The 27,041-nt window shown below is 43.7% G+C and overlaps 1 protein-coding gene across 2 annotated transcripts in view; it reads right to left on the bottom strand.

The window, feature by feature from the left end:
* SEC63 (SEC63 protein translocation regulator) overlaps positions 1-27,041 on the bottom strand; it is a 108,898-nt gene that overhangs the window by 9,159 nt on the left and 72,698 nt on the right. The window contains exons 16-20 of one of the 2 annotated variants that reach the window (XM_077487157.1): positions 26,429-26,596; positions 25,554-25,703; positions 19,230-19,331; positions 15,837-15,920; positions 15,506-15,604 (exon numbers count right to left, since the gene is read on the bottom strand). In XM_077487157.1, the coding sequence (XP_077343283.1) occupies positions 15,843-15,920; positions 19,230-19,331; positions 25,554-25,703; positions 26,429-26,596 (498 nt within the window). In that variant the 3' untranslated portion in view covers positions 15,506-15,604; positions 15,837-15,842. Of the gene's footprint in view, positions 1-15,505; positions 15,605-15,836; positions 15,921-19,229; positions 19,332-25,553; positions 25,704-26,428; positions 26,597-27,041 lie in introns of those variants that run through there. The other variant, XM_077487155.1, reaches the window with a different exon arrangement.

Genomic DNA, 27,041 nt, shown 5'->3' with positions numbered 1-27,041 from the left:
GACTGTAGGGTTATTATGCCACCTTCAGGAACTTCAGAGAAAAGGATTTTACGGTGAGTACAAAAAAAACTATTTTCTCTTTCCTTCGCTGACTGACACAGCTCCTTTAATCTTGACCATAGGGACGTCCGCAAGCAGTATCATAACGAGGGGTGGGAACAGCATAAATACTTCACCCACAAGCAGAAGTGCTCCCTAACAGAGGAGTCACCACCTTATCTAGCCACATCAGAACTTGCGGTCAACAATGCAACAGTGCATTAATACTCAAAAGTAACTATTTTTTTTAAAACAGAGTAAAGAGAGCAGAATTGCAACATTACACGGCCGCCTGCAAAACTTTGCGGCCAAAGCAGGCATCAGATGATGCGCTTACATCCACTTTGTAGAATTTCGTAAAAGTGTGAACGGATGACCAAGTCGCCGACTTACACACTTGAGCGATTGACGCTTGATGTCGGAAAGCCCAAGAGGTTCCAATTGCCCTGTTGGAATGGGCCATGGCAGGAAAGGGGGACACCTGCCCCTTCAAGGCGTAGACCTGTACCACAGTCTGTCTGATCCACCTAGAAATGGTGGCCGACGAGACCACCATACCTTTTTTCGGACCAGCTACCCCAACGAACAGAGTGACTTCCGAAAGGGACCCGTGGCAGACAAATATACCCTGAGAGCCCGGACCATGTCCAGGGAATGAAGGGCCACCTCCTTAGGATGTGTCGATTTAGGACACAGAGATGGTAACACAATGTCTTCATTGATGTGAAACGCCAAAACCACCTTCAACAGAAAAGGTTGCAGACGCAACACCACCTTATCCTTATGTATAACCAGATAGGGTGACTTGCAAGACAAGGCCGCCAGTTCCGAAACCCTCCTGGCCGATGTAATGGCCACTAGGAAGACCACTTTCTGAGAAAAAGTCAAGGAGGGGATTTCCCTGATGTTCTCAAATGGCGGTTTCTGAAGCGCCGATAGCCCCAGGTTCCGATCCCATGGGGGTAAAGGTGGACGCACTGGAGGAACTACATGCCGGACCCTTGAATAAAAGTGCTCACTAGAGAATGAGACGCCACTGGTCGTTGGGGGAAAAAAAAAAAAAAAAACAGCCAAGTCTGATATTTGTCCCTTAATGGTGCTTAAAGCCAATTTCTGGTCTACTCTTCGCTGTAGAAACCTCTCGGCCTCCACTCTGCGGAGCAGACGTGGTAACAGTTTTAGCAGAGGAAAGGCGTATGATCAGTCGGTACTGACCCCACGGAGCCATCTCTTGTCCTGGATACAAATCTCGGCAGACTGGAGGCCGGGAGATCCACGTCTGGTGTGCCCCACCGCAGGCACAGTAGCCTGAACACCTCTGGCTGCAACGCCCATTCTCCTGGGTCCAGCATCTGGCGACTTAGGTAGTCCGCCTGCCAGTTTTCTACTCCCGGGATGTAAATGGCTGACAGGGCCAGTACATGTCGCTCTTCCCACTGAAGGATGTGAGTGACCTCCCGTGCTGCAGCCAAGCTTCTTGTTCCTCCTTGATGGTTGACATATGCCACCACCATGGCGTTGTCTGACTGGATCCTGATCTGATGCCCTCTTAGTCTCATCGACCATGTGGAGAGGCATAGCTTGATCGATCGACGTTCAAGCACATTGATCGGCAACTTGGATTCCTTCCCCGACCAGAGGCCCTGGGTCGACTGTACTCCTAGCACTCCACGCCAGCCGGTCAGGCTGGCATCCGTTGTGATCACTGTCCAATGTAGAGGTAGGAACGACTTCCCGGACCAAAGTGCTGGGGATCTCAGCCACCAGAGCAGGGAGTCCCCGACTGACTGGCTCACCCGAATCTGCTGATCCAGGGATAACGGAGATTTGTCCCATTTTGTCAATATCTCCTTCTGCAAGACTCTGGTGTGAAACTGGGCATACGGTACCACCTCAAAGGAGGACACCATGAGACCCAGGACTCGCATGCAGAAGCTCAGCGATCACCACCAGCGGTTCATCAATAGTTTTACCACTGTTCTGAGAATCAGCAGTTTGAAGGGAGAAAAACTCTCTTCCATGGAGTTCAGCAGTAAGCCTAGGTACTCTAAGCACTGAGTCGGTATGAGCACCGACTTGTTTAGGTTCAACAGCCACCCAAATTCCTGTAGGGTTTGCATGGTTTTAATTCTGAGGCAGAAGATGCTCCCAGGAGGAGATCATCTAGGTAACCTACGATCACAATCCCGCGTTGTCGCAATAAGGTCAAAATTGGAGCCAATACCTTGGTAAAGACTTGGGGTGCTGATGCCAAACCAAAGGGGAGAGCCACAAACTGGTAGTGGGCTTCCCCAACTGCAAATCACAGAAACCTTTGATGCCTGAGGCATATGGGTATGTGCAGGTATGCATCCTGGATGTCCAAAGACACCAGGGAGTCCCCTTGATGGAGTGCGACTACCGAGTGGATTCCATTCTGAATCTCTGTACTTTTACAAAGCAATTGAGGGCTTTCGGGTCCAAGATTGGACGTAGCCCTTCCTTTTTGGGGACTACAGATTGGAGTAGAACCCCTGGAACCTTTCCGACTCCGGAACAGGCAGTTTAGCAGGTCCCTTACTGCCCCCAATAGGGCCTCCCGGCAAGCCGGGAGTAAGGGTATGCTGGAGGGGAAGAATCTGTTGGACTTGTGGTTACAGGGATGCTTTTGTCCCTCAGAGGTCGTCCTGTCGGAATGGGAGCATTTAGCCAAAGTCCCGGACAGACGAAAAAGCCTCTTGAGCGGAAAATGAGGGCCCTTACCTGCAGCGTGGCTCCTTAGACTTCCTGGCCTGTGGGAGTAAGGTACTCTTACCACCTGTGACATTCTTAATAATGTCATCCAAAGAGCCGCTCACCAAGGAAGGATAGATCCGGCAAGGCTTTTTAGATGCCTGGTCTGCAGACCAGCATTTTAGCCAAATCCGGCGCCTCAGCAGCACTGCCGACACTGAAACCCTGGAGAGCATGGAAAGCGTATCCAGGGCTGCGTCACAAATGTACTTAAGGCCGTGCACTAACTGGTCTGCTAGTTTCATGCAGATGGGAGTAGCATGCTGCTTCTCCAATTCGCGGTGCAAAAGTTTTGCCCAATCAGTAAGTGTCTGCGACGCAAGTGCTGCGCCCACACACCACCTGCACCCCGGCAACAAATGTTTCAAGGACCTCCGACAAAGCATCCAAAGGATGCAGACTCGTTGCAGACGAGCCGGTTGCAATTGCAGGCAGTTCTGGGGAAGAAACACCAGTTTCTAAAGCCATGCTGACCCACCCTGTCTGCCACCCTTGGGGACTTAGGACAGGTGCACAATCCCACCCTCCTGCTGCTGCAGACTGAGGGGCACCCACCGCAGGGCTCACCACCCTGACTAAGTGCTGCGCCGTTCATGTTACAGGTGCCTGTGTCCAGTATCAGCTTCCAGGTGTCCCGAGTGAAAAACAGCGCTGTTCTGAGTAGCAGGGACCAGCGTGGAGCATAAAAACCTGTCAGAAACCATGAATCAGACTGAGACAGAAGTACAATTAAATCACACTTGTTTAACAATAAAAAGAAAAGGGTAAAAAGAAAAAAGCGTAGTCAAGCATAGCCAGAGTCCAGTAATCAGATCGTGTAGTCAGCCAGGCCAGAAGTCAGGGATCCAAGTAGGGCAACAGCAAGCAGGATAAGGAGCCAGAAGGGATGTCAGCAAGCCAGTCTTTAAACAAACCGCAGTAGATTGTTTCTAGTGATGTGACCAAGGCGAAGGCAGAGGTGAAGTGAGCTGGAAGGCTTTAAGTAGGCAGGTCAGGCGAGCATCATCAGGAACAGCTGGCAACTGTGGAGAGAGAAGAGAGCTGGCTATTAGCCGACAGCTGAGCAGCCAGCCCAGAGAAGGAAGGGCCAAGCCAGTCCTGACAGTACCCCCTCCTCAATGACCACTCTCCCTCGGAGGGCCACTGGGCTTGAGGAGAAACAGTCTATGGAACTCGGAGGACAGGGGCATGTACGTCAGAGGATGAAACCCAGGAGCGTTCCTCCGGACCGTACCCCTTCCAATGCACCAGGTACTGTATGCACCCACGGAACCTACGGGAGTAAACAATGGATTGTAACTTATGCTCCTCATGGTTCTCAACCTGAATAGGGTGAGGACGTGGCACCAAGGTGGTAAATCGGTTACAGACCAACGGTTTCAATAAGGAGACATGAAACACATTTGCGATGTGCATACTAGGAGGAAGATCTAACGCGCAAGCCACTGGGTTAATCCTGCGAAGGATACGGAAAGGCCCAATAAACCGAGGTGCAAACTTCAATGAGGAAACACAAAGCCAGAGGTTGCGAGATGACAGCCAGACTGTCCCCAACCTGGTAGGAAGGCGCAGGCAGGCGTCTGCGGTCAGCGTGGAGTCTGTATCTATCATTAGCATGACGCAAAGCCTCCTGGACTTGTACCCAAGTGGAATGAAGACCACAGAGATGCTCCTCTAACGAAGGAATACTCTGCGGAACAAACAAGTCAGGCAACATGGAAGGTTGGAAACCATAATTCGCCATAAATGGAGAAAGTCCGGAGGCAGAATTCAAGGCACTGTTGTGAGCAAACTCTGCCCAAGGTAATAGGTCAGACCAGTTATGATGGTCAGAAATATAGCAACATAGGAATTGCTCCAAGGACTGATTGGCTCGTTCTGCGGCCCCATTAGACTGCGAGTGATACGCAGAAGAGAAAGCAAGCTGGATTCCCAACTGTGCGCAAAAGGCTCGCCAGAACCGGGAGACAAACTGACTGCCCCTATCCGAGACAATAACCTTGGGTAGCCCATGTAAGCGAAAGATCTCCAGAGCAAAAATGGAAGCCAGTTCCTTAGAGGTGGGCAACTTCTTAAGTGGAATACAATGACACATCTTTGAGAAACGGTCAACCACCATAAGGATAACAGTGTTGCCTTGGGAGATGGGCAACTCCACACTGAAATCCATAGACAGGTAAGTCCAGGGCCTCTCTCCATTGGGTATGGGTTGTAGCAGGCCCACTGGAAGGTGTTGTGGAGTCTTATTCTGAGCACACACAGGACAGGCAGCTACAAAAGGCAGTAACATCACCCTGTAGACTAGGCCACCGGAATTGTTGGGAAATGGCCCAAATGAGTGGATTCTTCCCAGGATGGCCAGCTGCCTTGGGAGAATGGTAAGTCTGGAGCACAGCAGTACGGAGAATCTCTGGGACAAAGCAGAGGTCACAAGGTTTATCAGGAGGAGCACGGACCTGAGCAGAAAGAAATTTGTCACCCAAAGGAGAAGCAAGACTGGTGCGAACCGTAACCAAGATACGATCAGGAGGAATCATAGGAACCGGAACAGACTTGGAAGTGGAGGAAAATTGTTGTGACAAGGCATTAGCCCTTACATTCTTAGTACCGGGTAAGAATGAGAATGTAATTAAAGCTCGACAAGAAAAGAGCCCATCGCGCCCTTCTGGGAGAGAGTCGCTTAGCCTCAGACAAGAATGTAAGATTCTTATGGTCAGTAAGAATAAGAACAGGCACAGTGGTACCTTCAAGGAGATGTCTCCATTCTTTCAGGGCAAAAATGATCGCCAACAGCTCTCTGTCACCAATCTCATAATTGCACTCAGCAGGTGACAATTTCTTGGAAAAGTAGCCACACGGATGCATAGCGCTAGGACGTTGAGACAGAAGGGCGCCAACTCCAGTCTCAGAAGCATCAACTTCTAGGATAAATGGCAATGTAGGATCAGGAAGTCAGGGATCCAAGTAGAGCAACAGCAAGCAGGATAAGGAGCCAGAAGGGATGTCAGCAAGCCAGTCTTTAAACAAACCGCAGGAGATGGTTTCTAGTGATGTGACCAAGGCGAATGCAGAGGTGAAGTGAGCTGGAAGGCTTTAAGTAGGCAGGTAAGAGGAGCATCATCAGGAACAGCTGGTAACCGTGGAGAGAGAAGAGAGCTGGCAATTAGCCGACAGCTGAGCAGCCAGCCCAGCGAAGGAAGGGCTAAGACAGTCCTGACAAAACCACGCTGGACTACAACAAAATAGCCTCCGGCTGCCCTGTATAAAGGACATAATCCCATAGAAAATGACCGCCAAGCAACAGAAAAATGTCCCCTGACCATACTTTCCACTGAGGCACACCAAAAATGGCCATCAAACAATTGTACACAGTGAAAGGACAGAGAAAATGGCAGCAGAACAGCGCTATGGCGATCAGCACATGCAGACCTCCAGACACCCAGCGGGGAGACCACAGACACCCGGGGACACAGACGCCTAGCGCAGCCCGCCAAGGTGAGAGCCCCCAAAGGGACCCCTGGCTACAGGTACACACACAGCAGCCCATCATGCAACATCCCCCACAGGGGGCGGGAAAATAGGGACAGGGAGAGAAGAGAGGGACCCTCTAATCAACCTCCCAGGGAATGCCCAGCTGCTCAATCCCACCAAGGAAGTGAGAGCTGTACTTACCATCTGGACAAGCTGGGGACATCCCATCACAGACCCACTCACCGAGCTGTACGGGGTGGCTGCTGGCCACGGCACACTGTGACAAGGACATCGGTAGTCCGTTCATATTTGTGCCCCGGAGCATTGCGCTCACTGGCCACCCCTGGGGCCTGAGGGGCATGTCGTGGCCGACCCAGCGTGTAGCTAGGGTCTGCACACACTTGATGGCCAGGCTGGGGAGACTACAGGGATCTAGATTATCCAGCCTGTCACCCAGCCAGCTGTTGACAGCAGATCACAGGATCTTGCATCTTGCAGAAAAGGCAAATATCCAGCAAAAAAAATCCCAGGACCGATGGTCCCGCAGGGAGCCTAGGTCCATCTCCTTCACTAGTTAGAAAAAAAACTGAGCTGCAGGAAGCAGGCTGAGGAGTTATTACCAGAGGGACCAACCCCTGGGCGGAACTGTAAAGTTCTGTTTTTTTTCCACATGTATAACATGTTCTGCCTAATCCTCTTCTGAAGGTGGCGTAATAACCCTATGGTCAAGATTAATGGAGCTGTGTCAGTCAGTGAATGAAAGAAAGTATCTTTGAAAACGGTCTGCAATTTTGTCTGTGCAGTTATGTAGAGTACCGTCTTGTGACTTAATCGCCAAAATATTAGATGCTCATGAGGCTTTTTTTTACGGCTCTAGCCATTTCCCTCCCTTTATCCCCATGTTCATAATAGATTAAATCTAGTAAATCCTGAAGTCTTTCTTGTGTTTCCAGGAGTTCCACAGCAGATTGCTTCCCCAAGGAGAAGCTTGCAAAGTGTCTCCAATTTGGCTCAGTAGCCAATTTGGTAAGTTTTCGTTCTGATTTACATTTGCTTTTGGCTCCCAATTTAATTAATTCTCCTCTGAGGACATACTTATGCGCTTTCCAGATTGTAAAAAGGGGAAAGGTCTTCCATGCAGTTTTCAGAGAAATAGTTATGTAGGGTTTCGGTTGTTTTTTGGAGTGAGTCAGGATCCATTAATATAGATTGGGTTAGTCTCCACATAAAAGGTTTAATATGAAATTCAGGAGAGGTCAAACCGAGTGAAATAGGCGCCTGACCAGAGTATGTTTGATTGCCGATTCAGGTGCCAAGCAAGGTTGGGAAGTCTTTCTGCGTAATGAAAACTTAATCAATGCCGGTATGCTTTTCCATGGGGTGCAGAGTAGTAAGCGTAATCCTTACCCACTGGATTCACCGTGTGCCAGGAGTCTATAAGGGTCAAGGATTGTAGTGACGCTTTGATATTTTTCAGGATGTGATATGTTAAGCTAGAGTTCCCTGATGAGGTGGCCTGTAGTGCAGCCCTCAAAAAAATCCACTTGCCTGCTCGCATTTTGTGAATGGATTTTGAGGGCTTGCGAGTGTGGGAGCCGTTCTTCAGACCATTCATTTAAATGGGCGTCGCACTGGATTGCACCAAAGCTAGTGCATGCACTACTTTTAAAAAGCACTGCAGCCAGATCGCATGGCACCGTCATCTGCATCTGAGGTGTCCTTAGAATGTGTATTGACACACACACAACAGATTGCACACCCAGTGAGTTTGGAACACATTCTGGTGTGAACGGGCACCAAGGCACCATTTACACTTGTGAGACTTTAAAATTGAGAGATTTTCATTGTGACTTGATGTTACTTTTGGAGGAGTGTGACTTTGGCTTTGAACAATGTGATAGTTTTGTTTCTGCTCCAAAGTCACTATCCATGTGCAGAACGTAAAAAATTGTTTAGTTTTGTTCGGTTTCTTTATTTTATAACGAGTTCCAAATATACAGAATGATTCGAATCGGTCGAACAATCGATCTACTGATTCGAATTCTGCGTTGGTTGTTAAGGAGTGGGCCGGGAAGCTGACCTCCACATCCTTAAGAACCAATGACTTATCAGCGGGTTTCCCCACTGTCAACTGAATGAAAATAAATAAATAAATAAAAGTTACCGCTCACTTATAGAGACTACACTAGATGATAAAACCAAACCAATGCTTAAATGGGAAACTGACACAGGCTTATCATTTGACCCAACTGAATGGCAGGAAATGCTGACCAACATGCTTAACCACTTGCCGACCGCCGCACGACGATGTACGTCGACAGAATGGCACGGGCAGGCATAAGGGCTTCCATGTACGTCCTTGCCCGCCCGGTGCCTGCGGCGGTCGGTATTAGTTCGGGAGCGATCCCGGACGAGGGGGCGGCCATTCATTCATGGCCACCCCCTCGCGATCGCTCCCGACAAATGAAAATGTCCGGTGACATCACTTCCTCTCCTGTAATGTAAACACAGGAGAGGAAGTGATGTATTCTCTCCTCCGTGTCGGTATTTTTCGTTCCGGCACCGAGGAGAGAGCATCGGTGAGTTGCACAAGCACTACACTACACAGTAGAACATGCCAGGCACACTCACACCCCCCCTTTACCCCCCGATCACCCCCCAATTACCCCTGCCCCCCCAGTCACAGTGACACCAATTGCTTTTTTTTTTTTTTTTTTTTTTTTTGCATTGGTGTCATTTGTGACTGTAATAACTGTTAGGGCAGTTAGGGTTAGCCCCCTTTAGTTCTAATGTGCCCCCCTAACCCCCCCAATAAAGGTTTAACCCCGTAATCACCCCCCGTCGCCAGTGTCACTAAGGCTGGGTTCACATTGCAGCGGTTTATGAGAACGAATGTGATTCGCACCGCACTGCAGTGCAAATCACATCCGATCTCTGTGCGATTCGAGTTCAGCCATACAGATAGTATGGCTGAATTCGCGCCGCACCCGCCGCAAATTCGCACGGGACCCTTTTTTTGGCCCGCAGCAGAATCGGATCGCACTCACTGACACTCCCAGCAGTTCGCATAGGGCAGTGTGAACTGCCGCCGGGAGGCATGCGATGCGGGAACCCGCCACGGATTCGTGGCGTTCCCGCATCGCTCCAGTGTGAACCCAGCCTAATAAGCGATCATTTTTCTGATCGCTGTATTAGTGTCACAGGTGACGCTAGTTAGGCAGGTAGGTATTTAGGTTCGCCGCAGCTTTTTATAGCGCCAGGGACCCCCATATACTACCGCATAAAGCCCCCTGATTTCCCCCTAGTTAACCCTTTCACCAGTGATCACCATATAACTGTTACAGGTGACGCTGGTTGGTTAGTTATTTTTTTATAGTTTCAGGGCACCCGCCATTTATTACCTAATAAAGGTTTAACCCCCTGATCACCCGGCGGGTGTCATTTGTGACTGTAATAACTGTTAGGGCAGTTAGGGTTAGCCCCCTTTAGTTCTAAGGTACCCCCCTAACCCCCCCAATAAAGGTTTAACCCCGTGATCACCCCCCGTCGCCAGTGTCACTAAGGCTGGGTTCACATTGCAGCGGTTTATGAGAACGGATGTGATTCGCACCGCACTGCAGTGCAAATCACATCCGATCTCTGTGCGATTCGAGTTCAGCCATACAGATAGTATGGCTGAATTCGTGTCGCACCCGCCGCAAACTCGCACGGGACCCTTTTTTTGGTCCGCAGCAGAATCGGATCGCATAGGTGTTCACACCATGCGATCCGAGTTTGCAGATCGCACTGCGATATGCGAACTGATCTGGGTGTGTCATTAACATTTCACTGACACTCCCAGCAGTTCGCATAGGGCAGTGTGAACTGCCGCCGGGAGGCATGTGATGCGGGAACCCGCCGGGCATTCGTGGCGTTCCCACATCGCTCCAGTGTGAACCCAGCCTAATAAGCGATCGTTTTTCTGATCGCTGTATTAGTGTCACAGGTGACGCTAGTTAGGCAGGTAGGTATTTAGGTTCGCCGCAGCTTTTTATAGCGCCAGGGACCCCCATATACTACCGCATAAAGCCCCCTGATTGCCCCCTAGTTAACCCTTTCACCAGTGATCACCATATAACTGTTACAGGTGACGTTGGTTAGTTATTTTTTTTTATAGTTTCAGGGCACCCGCCATTTATTACCTAGTCTCACTAGTGTACCCCTAAATTTAGGGGTGTCTACTTTCCAAAATGGGGTCATTTGGGGGGGGGGGTTTGTGCCATCTTGGCATTTTATGGCTTTCAAAACTGTAACGCCCTTAGAAATCCTGAAGGCAGTGCTTGGTTTTCGGGGCCCCGTACGCGGCTAGGCTCCCAAAAAGTCCCACATATGTGGTATCCCCGTACTCAGGAGAAGCAGCAGAATTTATTTTGGGGTATCATTTCACATATGCCCATGGCATGCGTGAGCAATATATCATTTAGTGACAACTTTGTGAAAAAAAAAAAAAAGAAAAAGTTTGTAATTTTCCCGCAACTTGTGGCAAAATATAAAATATTCCATGGACTCAACATGCCTCTCAGCAAATAGCTTGGGGTGTCTACTTTCTAAAATGGGGTCATTTGTGGGGGTTTTGTGCCATCTTGGCATTTTATGGCCTTCAAAACTGTAATAGGTAGTGAGGAGTGAAGTCAAATATTTACGCCCTTAGAAAACCTGAAGGCGGTTCTTGGTTTTCGGGGCCCCGTACGCGGCTAGGCTCCCAAAAAGTCCCACATATGTGGTATCCCCGTACTCAGGAGAAGCAGCAGAATTTATTTTGGGGTGTCATTTCACATATGCCCATAGCATGTGTGAGCAATATATCATTTAGTGACAACTTTGTGTAAAAAAAAAAAAAAAAATTATTTTTTGTCATTATTCAATCGCTTGAGGCAAAAAAATAAAATATTCAATGGGCTCAACATGCCACTTATCAATTTCCTTAGGGTGTCTACTTTCCAAAATGGGGTCATTTGGTGGGGTTTTGTACTGCCCTGCCATTTTAGCACCTCAAGAAATGAGATAGGCAGTCGTAAACTAAAAGCTGCGTAAATTCCAGAAAACGTACCTTAGTTTGTAGATGTGACAACTTTTGCGCAAACCAATAAATATACAATTATTGACTTTTTTTTTTACCAAAGACATGTGGCTGAATACATTTTGGCCTAAATGTATGACTAAAATTGAGTTTATTGGATTTTTCTAATAACAAAAAGTAGAAAATATTTTTTTTCAAAATTTGCGGTCTTTTTACGTTTATATCGCAAAAAATAAAAATCGCAGAGGCAATCAAATACCATCAAAAGAAAGCTCTATTTGTGGGAAGAAAAGGACGCAAATTTTGTTTGGGTACAACATTGCATGACCGCGCAATTACCAGTTAAAGCAGCGCAGTGCCAAATTGTAAAAAGACCTCTGGTCATTTACCAGCAAAATGGTCCGGTCTGAAAGTGGTTAAGAACACCACAAGATCATACTCAATACGGGAGACCGCTGTGAAACTGCATACGAGATGGTATATGACCCCTGCAAAAATACACTCGATATACCCTGCAGTTTCCCCACTTTGCTTTCGTGGCTGCAATGAAACAGGCACACTATCACATATCTTTTGGAGCTGTAGTCACCTTGACCCAATATGGCAGAAGTCCTCTGCCATAGTTGCCTCTATAGCGGGTTGTCCTATTTTCACAATGCAAATCTGCCTATGCTTCTCCTCCATCCCCGATATACCAACACATTGTAGAAAGCTTATTTACACACTTTTTGTTGCGATCCATTGGGTTATAGCTCTAAACTGGCGTTCTCCATCTCTCCCTTGGGCGCAAGTCATAGCAAGAATGGAAACTATTAAATTATCTGAACGCATCCACCATATTTTATTTGATACTATGCAGATTTATGACGATAAATGGAAACACTGGAACACATTACTGTAATTTATAGGACACTTCCATAAGGCTTCTGTATGTTTTTCTAACTCTTACCCTTTATCAAGTGCTTTATTTTTCGTAACCTTAGGTTGATCTCTATACTATCTAATCCAATGTATCACACCTTGTACATGAATATCTTGTCTCGTTCTATATATTTAATCTGGTCTGACACAACTGTTGTACTCTTTTTATATTCCTCGAATAAAAACTTTTTGTAAACAGAAAAAAATAAGTAAAATGCTGGTAATGAAAAAAAATCATACCATACCAGATCCCTGCCCACCCCCAATGTGAATGTATGGGGTACATAGTATGCCTACCCCGTCACTAAAGTGTAATATGTGAGAAAGACAGAAGATTTTGACGTCCTTTATTAAAAAATAAAGAAATAAATGTCCCCCCGCTGTAGATCCATCAACAATCACGCCGTCCGCCACGAAAACAAAAGACACAAAAAACAAAAACCTCCAGCTTCCTCCCACCAGACTCTCACTGTCTGCCAGCAAAGCCAGACATTTCTTAAACAAAAGGGCAGGGGGGGGATGACCTGATAAAGTCACTGGGTGGCACCGCCCCCTTGTTACATCAACACAGCATGCTCTCTGGCAGTAACATCACAAAGGGGTTGGTGTCAGAGGGCTTTGCTGGCAGACGGCGTTATTTTTTTTTGTTTTATATCAGGTCGGCGGTGGGATTGACGATTAATCTACAGGAAGGGACTTCTTTTTGTTTTTTTAATAAAAGGACTTGTCAAAAACTCATGTAGTGTCTTTATTCACTTTTTTGGTGAATGGGTAGGGGTATTATGTTCCCCATACTCATTCACATAGGGGGAGGGCCGGGATCGGATGGCCCCCCCTTGTTAAAAGATGGCTTTCAAATTCTTCCAAACTCCCGCCCGCAGACCTCACAGCCCCTGGCCAAGGTTGTGGGGGAAGAGGCCCTTGTCCCCATCAGGTGCCCCCCATGTTGAGGGCATTTGGCCTAGTATAATTCAGGAGGGGGTGCTCAAGCATCCTCCCCCTTTCCTGACCTACCGGGCTGCATACTCCGATAAGGGTCTGGTATGGATTTTGGGGGGACCCCACTGTTTTCATTGCCAACATTTACAAGCCGTACCCAAATCACATCTGTATCATGCGGGTGCGACTTCGGTGAGACTTTACATTGAGGTCTATGGATCTCAAGGCACATGAAAGTAGAACCAAAGTAGCGCAGGAACTACTTTATAGTAACGCAGATATGAACGGCACTCATAAGGAAAGATGTGGTGCGAATTTGGGGCATAGGGGTCTAAAGTGTGAATAGGGCCTAAGGCTAGTCACTGCTTCTTTCTTTCCTTGTGCAGGGTGACTGGCCTTGTATCCACTCACCTCCTGTATTTTTCTAAAGGCAGTCTGTAGTGGGCAGGAGCTGCTGAGTCCCTCCAATAACCCTGCTCTCTGCATAAGGGGTGCAGTACAGTGCTGTGGTCACCACTACATTTATAAGAACTGGGTTTGCAAAGACATCTGGTGCACACATATCCTCTGTGGCTAGCGAGGAATATAATTAACAGTTTTTTTTTTTGAGCAGAGTTCAGCTTTAACAACAGTGTTTTGATACCTGAAATTTTACTCACATTTTGCACAAATCTCAATAAAAAGCAATGAGTCAACCACATGGGCATATAATAGGATTTCTGGGAACACTCTAAAAATAAACAATGTACAGAATTTCCACTGTGCTTTCAAAGCTGCAGGGAAGGCCAATTATCAGTTTTAGAAAAATTACACCTGGCTGCAGATTAAAAGGGTAATGGAATTATTATATAACATAGGTTGGGTATACATTTCATACTGACTTTGGAGCCAAATAGTTTTCATTTAACCTCTTAAAGAACAAATAATAATAATGTATTTTCTGCATTAAAGTGTTAATGGACCCTGCATTCACTATATCTGGTCTCCCACAGAACATGGAAATGCAATTATAGTAATATAAAGTGCTAAATACCTTTCCTCATTAGGAGTAGCTAGTATTCTTGTGACTTCTATCAGTGTCTGGTTAAAGCTTACAGGAGGAGTTTTCATTCTACTTTGACTGTCCTATGAGGCTTCAGGATCCCTAACCCTCTGTCTGGACAGTGCCGATTTGCCCTGTGCTGATCACATGCACTCTCCCAAGAAAAAAATAAAAATAAACCCCCAGCAATACACACCAAACTGAGCATGTGCAGCCTGACTCCAGTGTCTGTGTTATCAGGAAATTATCACGGGACAGTGGAAGGATGGGAGGATCAGAGAAGACAGGATTAAACAGCCTTTTTACACAATGCAGAGAATTAACCCCTTAAATTCCACAGAAAGTATTACAAGCATGCTTTGCTGTATATACTGACTGATTTTATTGTTGTAGGTTTGGTAACACTTTAAAAAAGGTAAATAATGTCCTACTACCCGTTTCTAAAACTAACCAACACCAACAGCCACAAAACTGACACAATGACATAGTGGGGCCAAGATAAAATCATAAGGAATTTCTTATTCTTTTTGTCCCACCTGACACAAAAATCTTTTCCTACTTAAAAAAAAAACAAAAAAAAAAAACACAACAACACACTGACACTCTAGGCCCCTTTCCCACAACCATTCTGATCAGGTCTGCTAGTCTGCTCTAAGGGCAGCCGTGTCTAAAGTGAATTGTGTCCAATTACAGTTGCCTCCGATCCCGTCCACTAAAAACCACTGGAAGGGGATTCGTTCTCCATCGTGAAGATTGGATCGGAGGCCGCCCATAGAGCAAAGCAGGCTCTGTCCATGTCTGCTCTGCATAAACTGAGCAGACACAGACCTTTCATCCGCCGGCTCTGCTACAATTAGCAGGGGACCTGGGAACGAATCTCCAGCTGATCGGAGCAGAGTCCTTCCTGTGGGAAACGGGCCTAATACTTTTGTTTTTTTGACAGACTTTTTATTTTCCTCTAGAGAGGAGGAAAAAAAATGAATTTTCACTTCCTTTTCACAGAGGAGAGACAACACTGGGACAGGTCTTCACAGTAGTGATCACACGATCATTAGGACAAGAACAGGAGGTGTCAGTAACACAAGTCTCAGTGTTGGGAATGCGCTCCCAGCACAAACACAGGAGCACATGTATACGGTGCCTAGGAATAAAGTCCACTTCCAGGTCGCTCCAAGTACGTTTTACACGGCTGTAAACAGATCAATAATCAGCCAGTTTCTTGGTCTTCTAACTGAAAAAATATCACAGAAGAGCTTACTCACCTCTTCTTGATCCTTAAGCGTACACACATGATACGGCATAGATATTAACGTTTGATCTTTTCGGTCTGCAATATAAATCCACCACCATTCTTGTTTCTCCTATACAACAATGAATTGGTTATTAGTATATGAAAGGAAACCAGAGAGGGAGCAGAAACAGTGTAAAAAAGAATATGCATTCTGTAAAGAGTGTAAATCTGGTAAGTGCCAATGATTGGAGTGTTGAAACTAAACCGAGACCAAACTAAATTGTAATCACACATCTCTCATAGTCAAAGTCCTTAAAGCAGTATTGAACCCAAAACCAAAAGCAGATTATATTGCAGCTTACCAATCATTAGATGTGGTGGCTGCAGCAGTTTTCTTTTCTTTGGCTTTTTTTCTCTCTGTTTTCACCTGGCCAGTAACACACCTCCTGTATTAGTGAGACACAACCCCGGAGGAATGAGCACAGGAGGCACAGTAGACAGCAGTATTGTCAGTCTTGGGAGGGGGGTGGGGGCAGAAGGTAGTGTTATATGTATTAGCAGATTTAGATACACTAACAAATTAAACCCAAACTCCAGCTAACACTTCATAATTGGTTACAGCAAACAGTTTTTTCCTTTTGAGGTAACGGTTTTGCATGATTAATTAAAAGTGATCTTTTTAATCACCCCTGCCAGTGTTAGTGGTTTGTTTCATCCATGTAAACTGTTGGAGAGATTGTGTTTATGCAAAAAACAGCAGACTTACGGGACAGCTCACCAGATAAAATAAAAAATAAAAAGTCTAAGAAAGAAAATGAATACAGCCATCACAACTAAGATTTGGTAAGCTGCAATATAACAAATGTTTGCTTTTGGGTTTAATACTGCTTTTATATTTTTTTTTATTAAAAATGGCGGTTTATCCCATAATGTGCTAGTATGTGCAGCATATTAGCACATTATAAAATGCTTACCTGTCAAAGGCATCCAGCGCTGAGCTGTCACTTCCCCCACTTTTCACAGGAGCTTTCATCTTCGCCCAGCCTTCATTCTGGGTTCGCTTTCCTAGCTCGCTTGAATGGAGGGGGCTGCAACGTCACTCCGATGTTCATGTGCCAGAGCATCACAAAGTGGTTCAGTTAAACCACAATGATCTGCGCATGCGCTGCTCAGTGTACATTAGAGCCGACAGGCAGGGGAAAGAATTTATGACAGAAGAGACCAACAAGTTTTCTTTTGTCAAACTCCCTACTTGTCAGCAGTTAAAAAAAAAAAAAAGTTTAATACAACTTTAAGAACTTTATTATAGTGTTGAGGATTATCATCACAGAGCTCTATGAGTTAGAAGTAGCCAGTAATCAAAGCTTCTGAATGTTGTGTCAACTTGTTACTGAGATTATAATGTATGAAGAAGAGCTTGAGAATAACTTCCTTTTCAAACCCCTAGCCTTGATGCAGTGGAGTAGGGGTCTTAAAATCCTTTTATTATTAAACAAGGTTCATGCTGGGGAAGACTCCAGAACAAAGACTGATTGCACAACAGTCACAGCCTTTACCCTGTACCATCCTGGTTAACAAGGTAAATGTCAGTTAAGCTCAAGCGGCATCATTTGCATTTCCCTGAACCAGTTTGTTCACCTTTCTATGGGGGCTTACACTAAAAACCATATAACTAGCCTGGAAGCCTTAAATAAGAGAGCAGAGTACTGATAATTATGAACAAGCTGACAAAACAATTGAGACCATTAACCTTGAGACAAATGTATTACCAAAATGTTTATAATCAATTGGTAGTCAGAAAGCAGTGAAAACATTGAAACAAAAATAAAAACCCTTTAGATAAAAGTCAGAGTAAACAATAGTGCATTTATATATTCCCTAGTAGGGTGGAAACCATGAATAAATCAGTGAATTTTAATTTTCACCTAGCCGCAGATGCATTATTAATTGACGTGTCCTGTAACAGGCGACTGTGATAAATGTTTTTTTTCAAGGTGGTTATACTTGTAAAAATCTTTTAATGGAAGAAACACGGAGCAAACAGATCTCCTGCATCAAACTGCTCTGAAAGCTCTGGTCTCCAGAGTACAGTACAAATGAGGAATTTCCATTAGCTAAGCACGTCTGTACTAGAACTCTGATAATGTGGACAAATTGTGATTAAACTTTTTTTTTTTTTTTTTTGCTGTATGATCATATAATTTGGAAATCCAAAACGAGAACGAACAATACACTTACACTTTGGCCTAAAAACACTAGCCATCAACTGGTTTGGCAAAGGGTTATGTCTGGGTATTTTGGTATTATGCCGCAAAAACGGCAGAGCTTTTCTTGGCTGAACTCAGATATTTTTCTGATGGGTTTTAACAGCTTCCGGACCACCCAACACATATATACTGCAGCAGGGTGACCTGGCTGTGAAAATCACGTACCTGTACATGATTTTGTGCATGCGCTGTAGGGGGCGCAAGCGTGCAGCCCCGGATGTGACTGGACACAGCGGGAGCCACTCAGCGGGTCCAGCGGACACCACGACCCACCGATCGCTCTGTGGAGAGACGGAGCAGCGGTGTGCCTATGTAAACAAGGCAAACTGCTGATGTCAGGGAGCAAGAGAGATCTTGTGTTTCAGCCAAGCTGAAACACCAATCTCTTTCTCCAGTTTATCTCTCCCCCCAGTGTTAGTAAGCACCTCCCAGGGACACACTCAACCTTTTGATCGCCCCTGGTGTTAACCCCTTCCCTGCCAGTGTTATTTATACTGCGACAATGCATTTTTTTAGCACTGATCACTGTATTGTGTCACTGGTCCCCAAAAAGTGTCACTTAGTGTCCAATTTGTTTGCCGCAATATCAGGGTCCCAAAAAAAAAAAAAAAAAAAAAAAAAAGAAAAGCTGATCGCCATTACTTGTAAAAACAAATTAAAAATAAATAAAAAGGCCCTAAATATAACCCAGAGTTTGTAGACACTAACTTTTGTGCAAACTAATCAATATAAGCTTATTGGGATTTTTTTTACCAAAAATATGTAGAATACATATTGGCCTAAATTGAAGATTTTTTTTTTTTTTTTTACACTTTATTCGGAATGTTTTAAAACAGAAATTTAAAAATATGTTTTTTTTTTATTCAAAATTGTCAGTCTTTCTGTTTATAGCGCAAAAAATAACCGCAGAGGTGATCAAACACCACCAAAAGAAAGCTCTATTTGTGCGGAAAAAAGGACATCAAATTTTATTTGGGTACAGCGTTGCATGACTGCACAATTGTCAGTTAAAGCAATGCAGTGCCTTATCGCAAAAAATGGCATGGTCAGGAAGTGGGTAAAACCTTCCGGAGCTAAAGTGGTTAAGCTTGACTTAGAAATAATGAACACTAGTGGTCTGCAAGTTCCATTTGAATATTTTTTTGTTCTTAAAAGCAGCCAGCAGGTGGAACTCTATTCTCCTTTACATGTTTGGCTCGCTCGCCCGATCAACTTTGCTGAATGAGGTCTGAGTTTTGTAGTTCAAGTATGTATTAAAAAAAAAAAAAGGGAGAAGTCTTATAGCGCAATACCATTAGAGTTCTCCATTTATTTAGTCCACACTTCAAAAGAGCAAAGCAGATGTAAACAAGGCCCTATTCATATACACCAAGTAAACAGAAGTGGTGTGTGGATCCAAGTATACCTAGAAGGGAGAGCTGAAAAAAAAAAAAGCAAGCCAAAATCAAGAGAATTATAGCGTATTTCTTAATGTAGGATAAAAATTACCTCTGGAAAATATAGGCTATATACAGGATGTGTTACTTTTGATTTGGTTTCCAGTAAGGCGCGGTCTTTTCGCTGAATGCTCTGTTGTAATTCTTGCCATTCCTAGAGGGTGAAAGAAAGACAGGTTAAAGCTAAATGTCAGAGATACTCTAATATGACAGCTAAATTCAGCTTCAACATACACTCACTTCAAAGACAGCTAGAAAGTGTGCTGTTACACAATAGCAAGTTATCTATTTGCCCAAGATATTTTAACTGATACAGTGGGAACTGTCAAAATGTGCTTAAAGCCATAGGCAGCGGTATCAACTTAATGAGAATGACTGCACTAGTAACATTTACAGGCAATTTAGTTCATGGGTTTGCACTTTTAAGCCTATGTAGTCTACTAAAGGGACAATTGCTAAGGAGGTATGAAATCAGAGTTATATTGCAGCTCTTTAATTGAAAAGCAGATTTGGAGTACTTGACCACAGCAGAGGAAAGTGATGTGCGGTCTAAGGGAAGGGGGGCAAAGGGGTCAATGGGCACAGCTTGAAACTTGGTCCAGTTAATCCTGAGCCCTGAAAAGCCATGAAATTGTTCAGCATTGGTCAGGGTTCCTTATAGAAGTGTTTACAGGCTTGTCAAATACAGAACATTACTACTACACATACAGTAAAGCCTGAAGTTAGCCAACATTAGGATACCAGAGAGCCAGGACAATTACTTGAATTTGGACAATGGGAGAGCCACTGGAGCACATGGAATCATAAAATCAAGGATACAACACATGTTGGGTTTGACTCTTGCTCACACAAGGAGTAAAAAGCATCTGGTGAGTGCAGTGAGAAATTTATGGAACCAGGTCTACTGGAGAGAACACACTGTGAAGCACTATATTTGAGGAGTGGGAGGGTCACTTGAAGAAGACAATGATTGCATTGGTTTACAGAGAATGTCATCACATCTTTGGACATTTATCTGTGACACGACTGCAAGATATTAATATTCATACACGTTTTGATTATATGTTACAGGTAGTGCTGTTACCCACAGGGTTGATGGGATTTATTTTGAGATTTTTTCCAGTGGTTTTTACTCAACAGCAGCAACTTATTTTTTTGTGTTTTTTTTCCAGCATGGGAATATATAATATATATATATATATATATATATCCATAGTGCATGGAAATGTCTTTATACACATACATTCTTCCATTGTTCCGTGGTCCAGTACTGATACTCGCGTATGTAGGCGACTTTGGTTGTGGAAACTGGTCAGCATGGGCACCCTGACAGGTTTGTGGCTGCGCAGCTCTGTACTCATTCAGACACCTTTCTATCAGAATGAGCACTACCTTTTTCAGCAATTTGACCTACAGTAGCAAGAGCTGCAGTTTTGGAGATGTTCTGATCAAGTTATCTATTCTAGACATTACAATTTGGCCCTAGTCAAAAACACTCAACTCCTTATGCTTGCCCATTTTATCTGCTTCGAAAATATCAACTTTAGGGACAACATGTTCACTTGCTGTCTAATATATCCCACCCACTTTTAGAAGCCATCCTAAGAGATAATTGTATTAACTTTACCCGTCAGTGGTCATTATGTTATGACTGACTGGAGTAAATCCCCAAAAACCTCATGATGGAGACCATTCCCTGGCATTAAAATGTCTGCTGGGAAAATCTTTTCACCAGTTTTCCACTCTGGGAATATGCAAAGCACAGCAGCGATTGGCAGAACAGAAAACTACTCAGGAGAGTGTAAACTACCTTAATTACCACTGCATTACTTCTGCCCCCCCCCCCCCCCCCCCGATGATGGATGTAAGCCACAGAAGGGGAGGGGATTTCAGTGAAGTCAGAGAGAAGATAGATTCATAACTTCAGGATGTTGATTGGAAGCTTTGATTCCTCCTAAGAGGAACAGTACTAAACAGATGTAGAATCCAGAACTCTGTCCCATCCTGTGAAAGTTGACATCCCTTGTGATAACACTTCCTATGTATACAAGAACTCTATTCCATATATTCAGAATGTACTTGGCTACATTACCTTACAGGAATTAAGTGAAACTTTGATCTCATTATTGCTGGGGTCTACTATACCACAGGAACCTGTCACACATCACTATGGTCTCTTTGAGACCTATGGGTCACTACACACTCCAGAAAAGGGACGACACATATACTAAGTCACTGCTTTATGTCTAGACTGAAAACTCCCTACTATGCCCTTGCTATCAGAATTATATATAACAATCACTAAGATCCAGTTGATGGAAACTTTAAATGGCTAGACTAAAAACTTTGTTTGATAAACAGAATGAAGTCTGGTTGACATATGAGATAAATGACCAGCTCTCATTTAAGCAATCTTCCCCGATACGCTAACCCTACCTTTCTTTAACGTCTCCTTTTTTTAATTTATTTTTTTATTTAATACTCTTTATTCCGTTTTCCTTCACAATTACAAAACATCATAATACACGTCAATATATATATATTTTTTTTAAAACAGTAAAATATCACTATTACAAAAATAATATCTCATTAATTCTTATCTTCTACATTCCGTGTTTCCTTAGTTGTCATCCATTTAGTTTATCACTACCCCCTCCCTCCTCCCCCTCCCTTCTCAAAACCCCCCCTCCCTCATTAACATTGCTATTCTACTGCAGTTTTTCTTTTCCTTCTTTCTTCTTTCCTCTCTTCCCTTCCCTCCCCTCTACTTACCCATACCTCCTTTCCTCTCACCTTTATTACCTATTTTTCTAATATATTTTTGGGGGATTTACTGATAGCTTAGGTTAAAGTCTACCTTACCTTTCTTAGTTTTAATCTTTTCTCTCTCCTGCTCCTTTCTAATCTATAGGGTACCCCATCTCATTTGCCCATGGCGTCCATATTTTTTCGAATTCTCTAACATTCCCCCTTTTTACATATACTGTCTTCTCTTTCCATATTAGTTCACTAATGACTAATGACCATTCACTCACCAATGGGGCCCTCGTCTCCTTTTCTTTCATCGTGCCTCTTAGGTGGCGGGAGATTCTGCACTTTTTTGCTCTGAACTATACTTTATTACTTCAGGAGATGAACTGGGATGAAGGCCTAGGGGGAAATGACGCCTTTTCTCTGGACCCATGATGCCATTATCTGGTTCCAACTTGGATACTTTGCAAATATTTGTGCCACTGAAACACAATCCCAATATCATTGCTGGAGCATCACAGAGAGAACGGCAGAATACAAACTGGGAGGATCTGCGCTTTTTGATTACAGGAGAGTCTTCCAAAATTTTGCATATCTGGTATCTACCAGTGGTTGTTAGCCAACTAGAGGAACTTTGAGGATTTGCAAAATCAGGCATGTACTGTATTTACAGTAGAATTAGAAATTCTTCCAATTTAAATGAACAATTTAGCAGAGAGAAAGGAGACATCCAGTCTCCTGACACCAAGTGCACCTGGTAAGGTGGGAGAAGTTCTAGCCTCTAGGGGCTGGCCTTTTTTATAAAAACATAAGTCTTAATGTGCCCTGTGTCTATTTCACCTGTAGGAAGCAGTATAAAACTATGCTGCTTGATCACCATGAAGCTGTGTTCATTTAATAGAACACAGAGAAGAGCTGTTTGTGCAATGCTGTAATGTATGTTCACTTAGTTACAAGGACCTGACTTTACATGCCAACCGGCATTCCATTGTCCAATAAGGCTGCCTTGTTTGCTAGAAGAGTACAGAAGGCATTTGGTGATGCTTAGCTGTGAAGCATATGTAAGGCAGGTCAAAGTAACAAAGTTAAACTAAACCAGAAAAGGACACAGAAGAGCCTTAAAGTGCCACTAAACTCGAATCATACAAAACTATCAATAAATGCTACTGTTCTCATCTCCATGTCCCCAGTTCAGCTAGGGATTGTGCAGCTGTGGTGGAAACGGTACATGCTCAGTATTCAGTGAGTTTCTTTGCTGAGCATTTCCTACCGATCACATCTGAGCAGCCCATGTAACTATAGAGTCACATATGTGGGTGTGTACACAGTGGTAAAAGGACAGCCCACTCCCTCCCTCCTCCTTAATGCCCACTAACTAGCTAAATACAATGAGAGTGGGATATTACATGTAGATTAATGGAGGCTTTACCTCCCTCTTATTCTAAGATACAGGCTGGAGGGGTGTGACAGCCTGTGGGACTGGCAAAAAAACATCCCATACCATGCTCTTGCCAAAAAATAATAAATATTTGATTTTGAATATCGATTTGTATGACAATTTAAAACAGTTTATTGATATTTATTTATTTTTACACTGTATTCCAAAGGCTGTTTATTTTATTTTGAATATGTGACCAGCAGCATAGGACTAGAAGCTCGAAGTGACAGCTGTATATCAATTAGGAAAATGTTATTTTTTTTTAAATAAGTACAGTGCCATCACCCATATACAGAAATGGAAGGGACAATGTAAATTTAACAGTGTGTTTAGTATCACTTTAAGGCTAATAAATGTTACAGAGGACATACTGTGGTTTTCTTATGTGTACACTTACGGTATTATCTAAAGATGTCTAACTGGCTCTCCTAGTTCGTATCTTGAATCACAGAATAATTAAGTGTCCACATTGTAGATTTGAGAAAGGTTGAAGGATTTGAGTAGTTGAGAAAAGAAACTAGGCCGGGCTAATACCAGTATATTGTTAGCCCACAGCCGGATGTAGGAGCAAATGCATTTCTGTCTGTTTTATCATATGGTATGCGCATGCTCACCTATTTGAGCGTTTTGGTCTGAAATCACTGCTTTCATTAGCTCAATTACTCAAATACCTAATGTTTGTAACCCCCTAAGATGCAGATTTGGACATATTGATGATGACACTTTCCCTAAACGTTCCCAGCTTTTTCTACGCTTAGTTGTTTTCTACGCCAAGAAATCTATTGCTATGCACTGGAAATCTTCAGCTCCACCTACAGTAGCCTTTTGGCTGAATCTTATTAGGCACTCCCATTATACAAACTGACCTACAAAGCCAGGGGTTGCACCTGAAAATGTAATAAAATGTGTGACCCTTGGGTGACCTCAAGCTGTACTATACCACCAGATACTTCAGGCGATATTTAAGGTGCGACTGAACCTAGGGTTTACTTGCTGAAAAATGTGTCTGCTGCTTATATGGATTGTTTGATGACTTTTTTTCTTTTTTTTTTTACATATTTTGGCGAACTAGTGTTCTATAACTGCCCTTCCATTATATATTATCGGTGTATTAAGTGGACATCTGGTTTGCATTGCATGGCGATACTTAAAACGGGTTGTAAACTCTTGTGTTTATCACCTTAATGCATCCTATGCATTAAGATGAAAAAACTTCTGGCAGTGACTGGCCCCCAGCCCCCCCCCCGGTTTAATTACCCGAGCACCTTCATTTCCTCAGCGGAGACACGCTCTTCTCTCTGCATGGGGTCCCGGCTTCCCGACTCTTGATTGGATAGATTGATAGCAGAGCAGCCATTGGCCCCCACTGCCGTCAATGAAATCCAAGGACACGGGTGCTGGGGGCTGAGTCCGGCATTTGTGTCTTTCGACGCAAATGCTAGACTTGGGAGTGCGCCCGCATGGTAACCCCTTGAGAGAGCGATTCTCCTAGGGGGTTATCTGATGCGAGGATGAGCCACAATAACCAACGAGGAACCCCAGAAGAGGATGATAAGGGGCCACTCTGTGCAAAACGAGCTGCACAGTGGAGGTAAGCATGACAGGTTTGTTATTTAAAAAAAATAAAACATGAAGGTTTACAATCACTTTAGGATGTGACTGTTCCATTCTTTTTTTTGTTGTTGTCTTTGTTTTCCATGTACACGTGTATGTGTTATATACTGTGCAATAAAAAGTTAACTTTAAAAAAAAAAAAAAAAAAAAAAAAAAAGCCCAACTTTAAAAAAAAAAAATTATAAATGGAGAACAGTAGGGCAAAGCACCCAATTTGGATGTCCAGCTAGACACCAATGCCAGTTCTCAGTGTGATAAAAGGACACAGAGGCAAAGTGGTTCAAACACCTCTACTATCTTGTTTTACCTTACTTGTAAATAGACTTTTGCATTATTATTAAACTATACTACTCTGACTTATTCCGCTTGTGTTTTATATGTCTAAGTAAATGTCAATCTTTATATGAAGGAAGAATACATCTTTCGTGCCTGCACCTCGTGTTACCCTATCACAAGGTGGATTATGTTATATAGTAGTAACATTTTTTTGTTTGTGAAAAAAATAAAATAAAATGCAGATAAATGCATACCGATATGACCATTTAGGTCTGTACATACAGCAACAATCCTTACCGCTTCATCATCTTTTCCTTGTTTCTCATCATTCTCTCTGTCAGATTCTTTGTCACTACCATCACTTTGGGAATCTCTATTCGTGTCTTCATCTTCAGAGTCACTGCCTTTTTCAGAGATATCTTCTTCCTCCTCCTTTGCCATTAGATCCTTGAAAAAGTTTTAAAATACTTATAGAAACATACACATATATTCAGCATCTATCAAATTGTTATTCTTATTACACTTAGGCTGAACAATAAGCAGAGCATGTTAAAGAAAACATGCCTTTTCAGGTTCCCCTGCAAACTAGAGCACCGAGCACAATATGCAGAGAGTTTAGTGACTGATGTCAGAGGGGGCAATAACTTAACTTGCTCCATGCTTTGGATCGTCCTACACAAGGCAGGGAAGTTTCAATAAATCTGTTTACCAGCAGCCATCTTGCTGTCACAGATTTATGATCATACCAAAAGAAATCACTTCTAATACAATAAGCTGCTTTTGTCACCTCCCTAAAAAGGCCAACAGTTAAAATAGGGACAAATAATGGCTACTTCATATTCTACACATCAGGCCATAAAAAGATTTAACAAATTTGAACGGTTCTACTAATCATTAGCCAAGACATTACCATTATGCAAATTAAAAAAATTCAAGCATAAAAACTCAACTAGAAAACTTTAATGATCATGAATATATAGGCTTCTGCCACAGATATGGAAAATAAATAATTGATTTAATTATTTGGTACCATTTTTACACCATTCTTATGCTGACAGAAATTGGAAAGGCATTTTGTTTCCTGCAAACCGATTTGCTAAAATAAATGTGTGCTGCAGAAGACAGCAGCCAGTAAAAGCAAAGCACTGGGTTAAGCTGGGCCAAACACTCACATTGCCGGTTACATCATTTCCTTGCTTCTGCTTTATTTGTTTCTGTTGAGGTAATGTTGGAGGTGGTGGCTTCTTTTTCACTGGCTTCTTTTTCTTAGATTTGGAGGCCTTTTTGGCTGTTTTATTCTTTTGTTGCCAACCTTTGTTTTTGACTTTGCCAACGTCTCCCTGTAGTGAAACCGTTTAAAAGTTAGGCAGACTTTTCATTCAGCAAAGAAGAAACACAGTTCTTGTATCAAGATTGTTTAGGCCACATTCACATGGACTCTTAGCAGCTGTGTGCTTAAGTGTAAGATCTCCAGTGTTTTCTGGCATACAGCTGCCAATACAAGCCAACAGTTGTATGTGGCTGTGCTCAGTTAAATGCTGATGGCTTCCGCATCTGCATTTACCCACACATTAACTTATGCCCTTCTCCCTCAATGTGCCGATTGCATTCGGGGAGAAGTGCCATATCGGAAGCATGACAACTATATGCGGCATGTCCTGCTTTCTGGGCACCAGAGTGCGCTGGGGATTATACCCCTTAGCACACAGGAGCTGTTACCGTATATACTCGAGTATAGGCCGACCCGAATATAAGCCGAGGCCCCCAATTTACCCCCAAAAAAAC

The sequence above is a fragment of the Lithobates pipiens genome, unplaced genomic scaffold, assembly GCF_037356315.1.
Source record: "Lithobates pipiens isolate NorthernLeopardFrog02 unplaced genomic scaffold, aLitPip1_a1.2 Scaffold_18, whole genome shotgun sequence".
NCBI classification, from domain to species: Eukaryota; Metazoa; Chordata; class Amphibia; order Anura; family Ranidae; genus Lithobates; species Lithobates pipiens.
The sequence above is the reverse complement of the archived record's forward strand: the minus strand, read 5'-3'. Positions and strand labels throughout refer to the sequence as shown.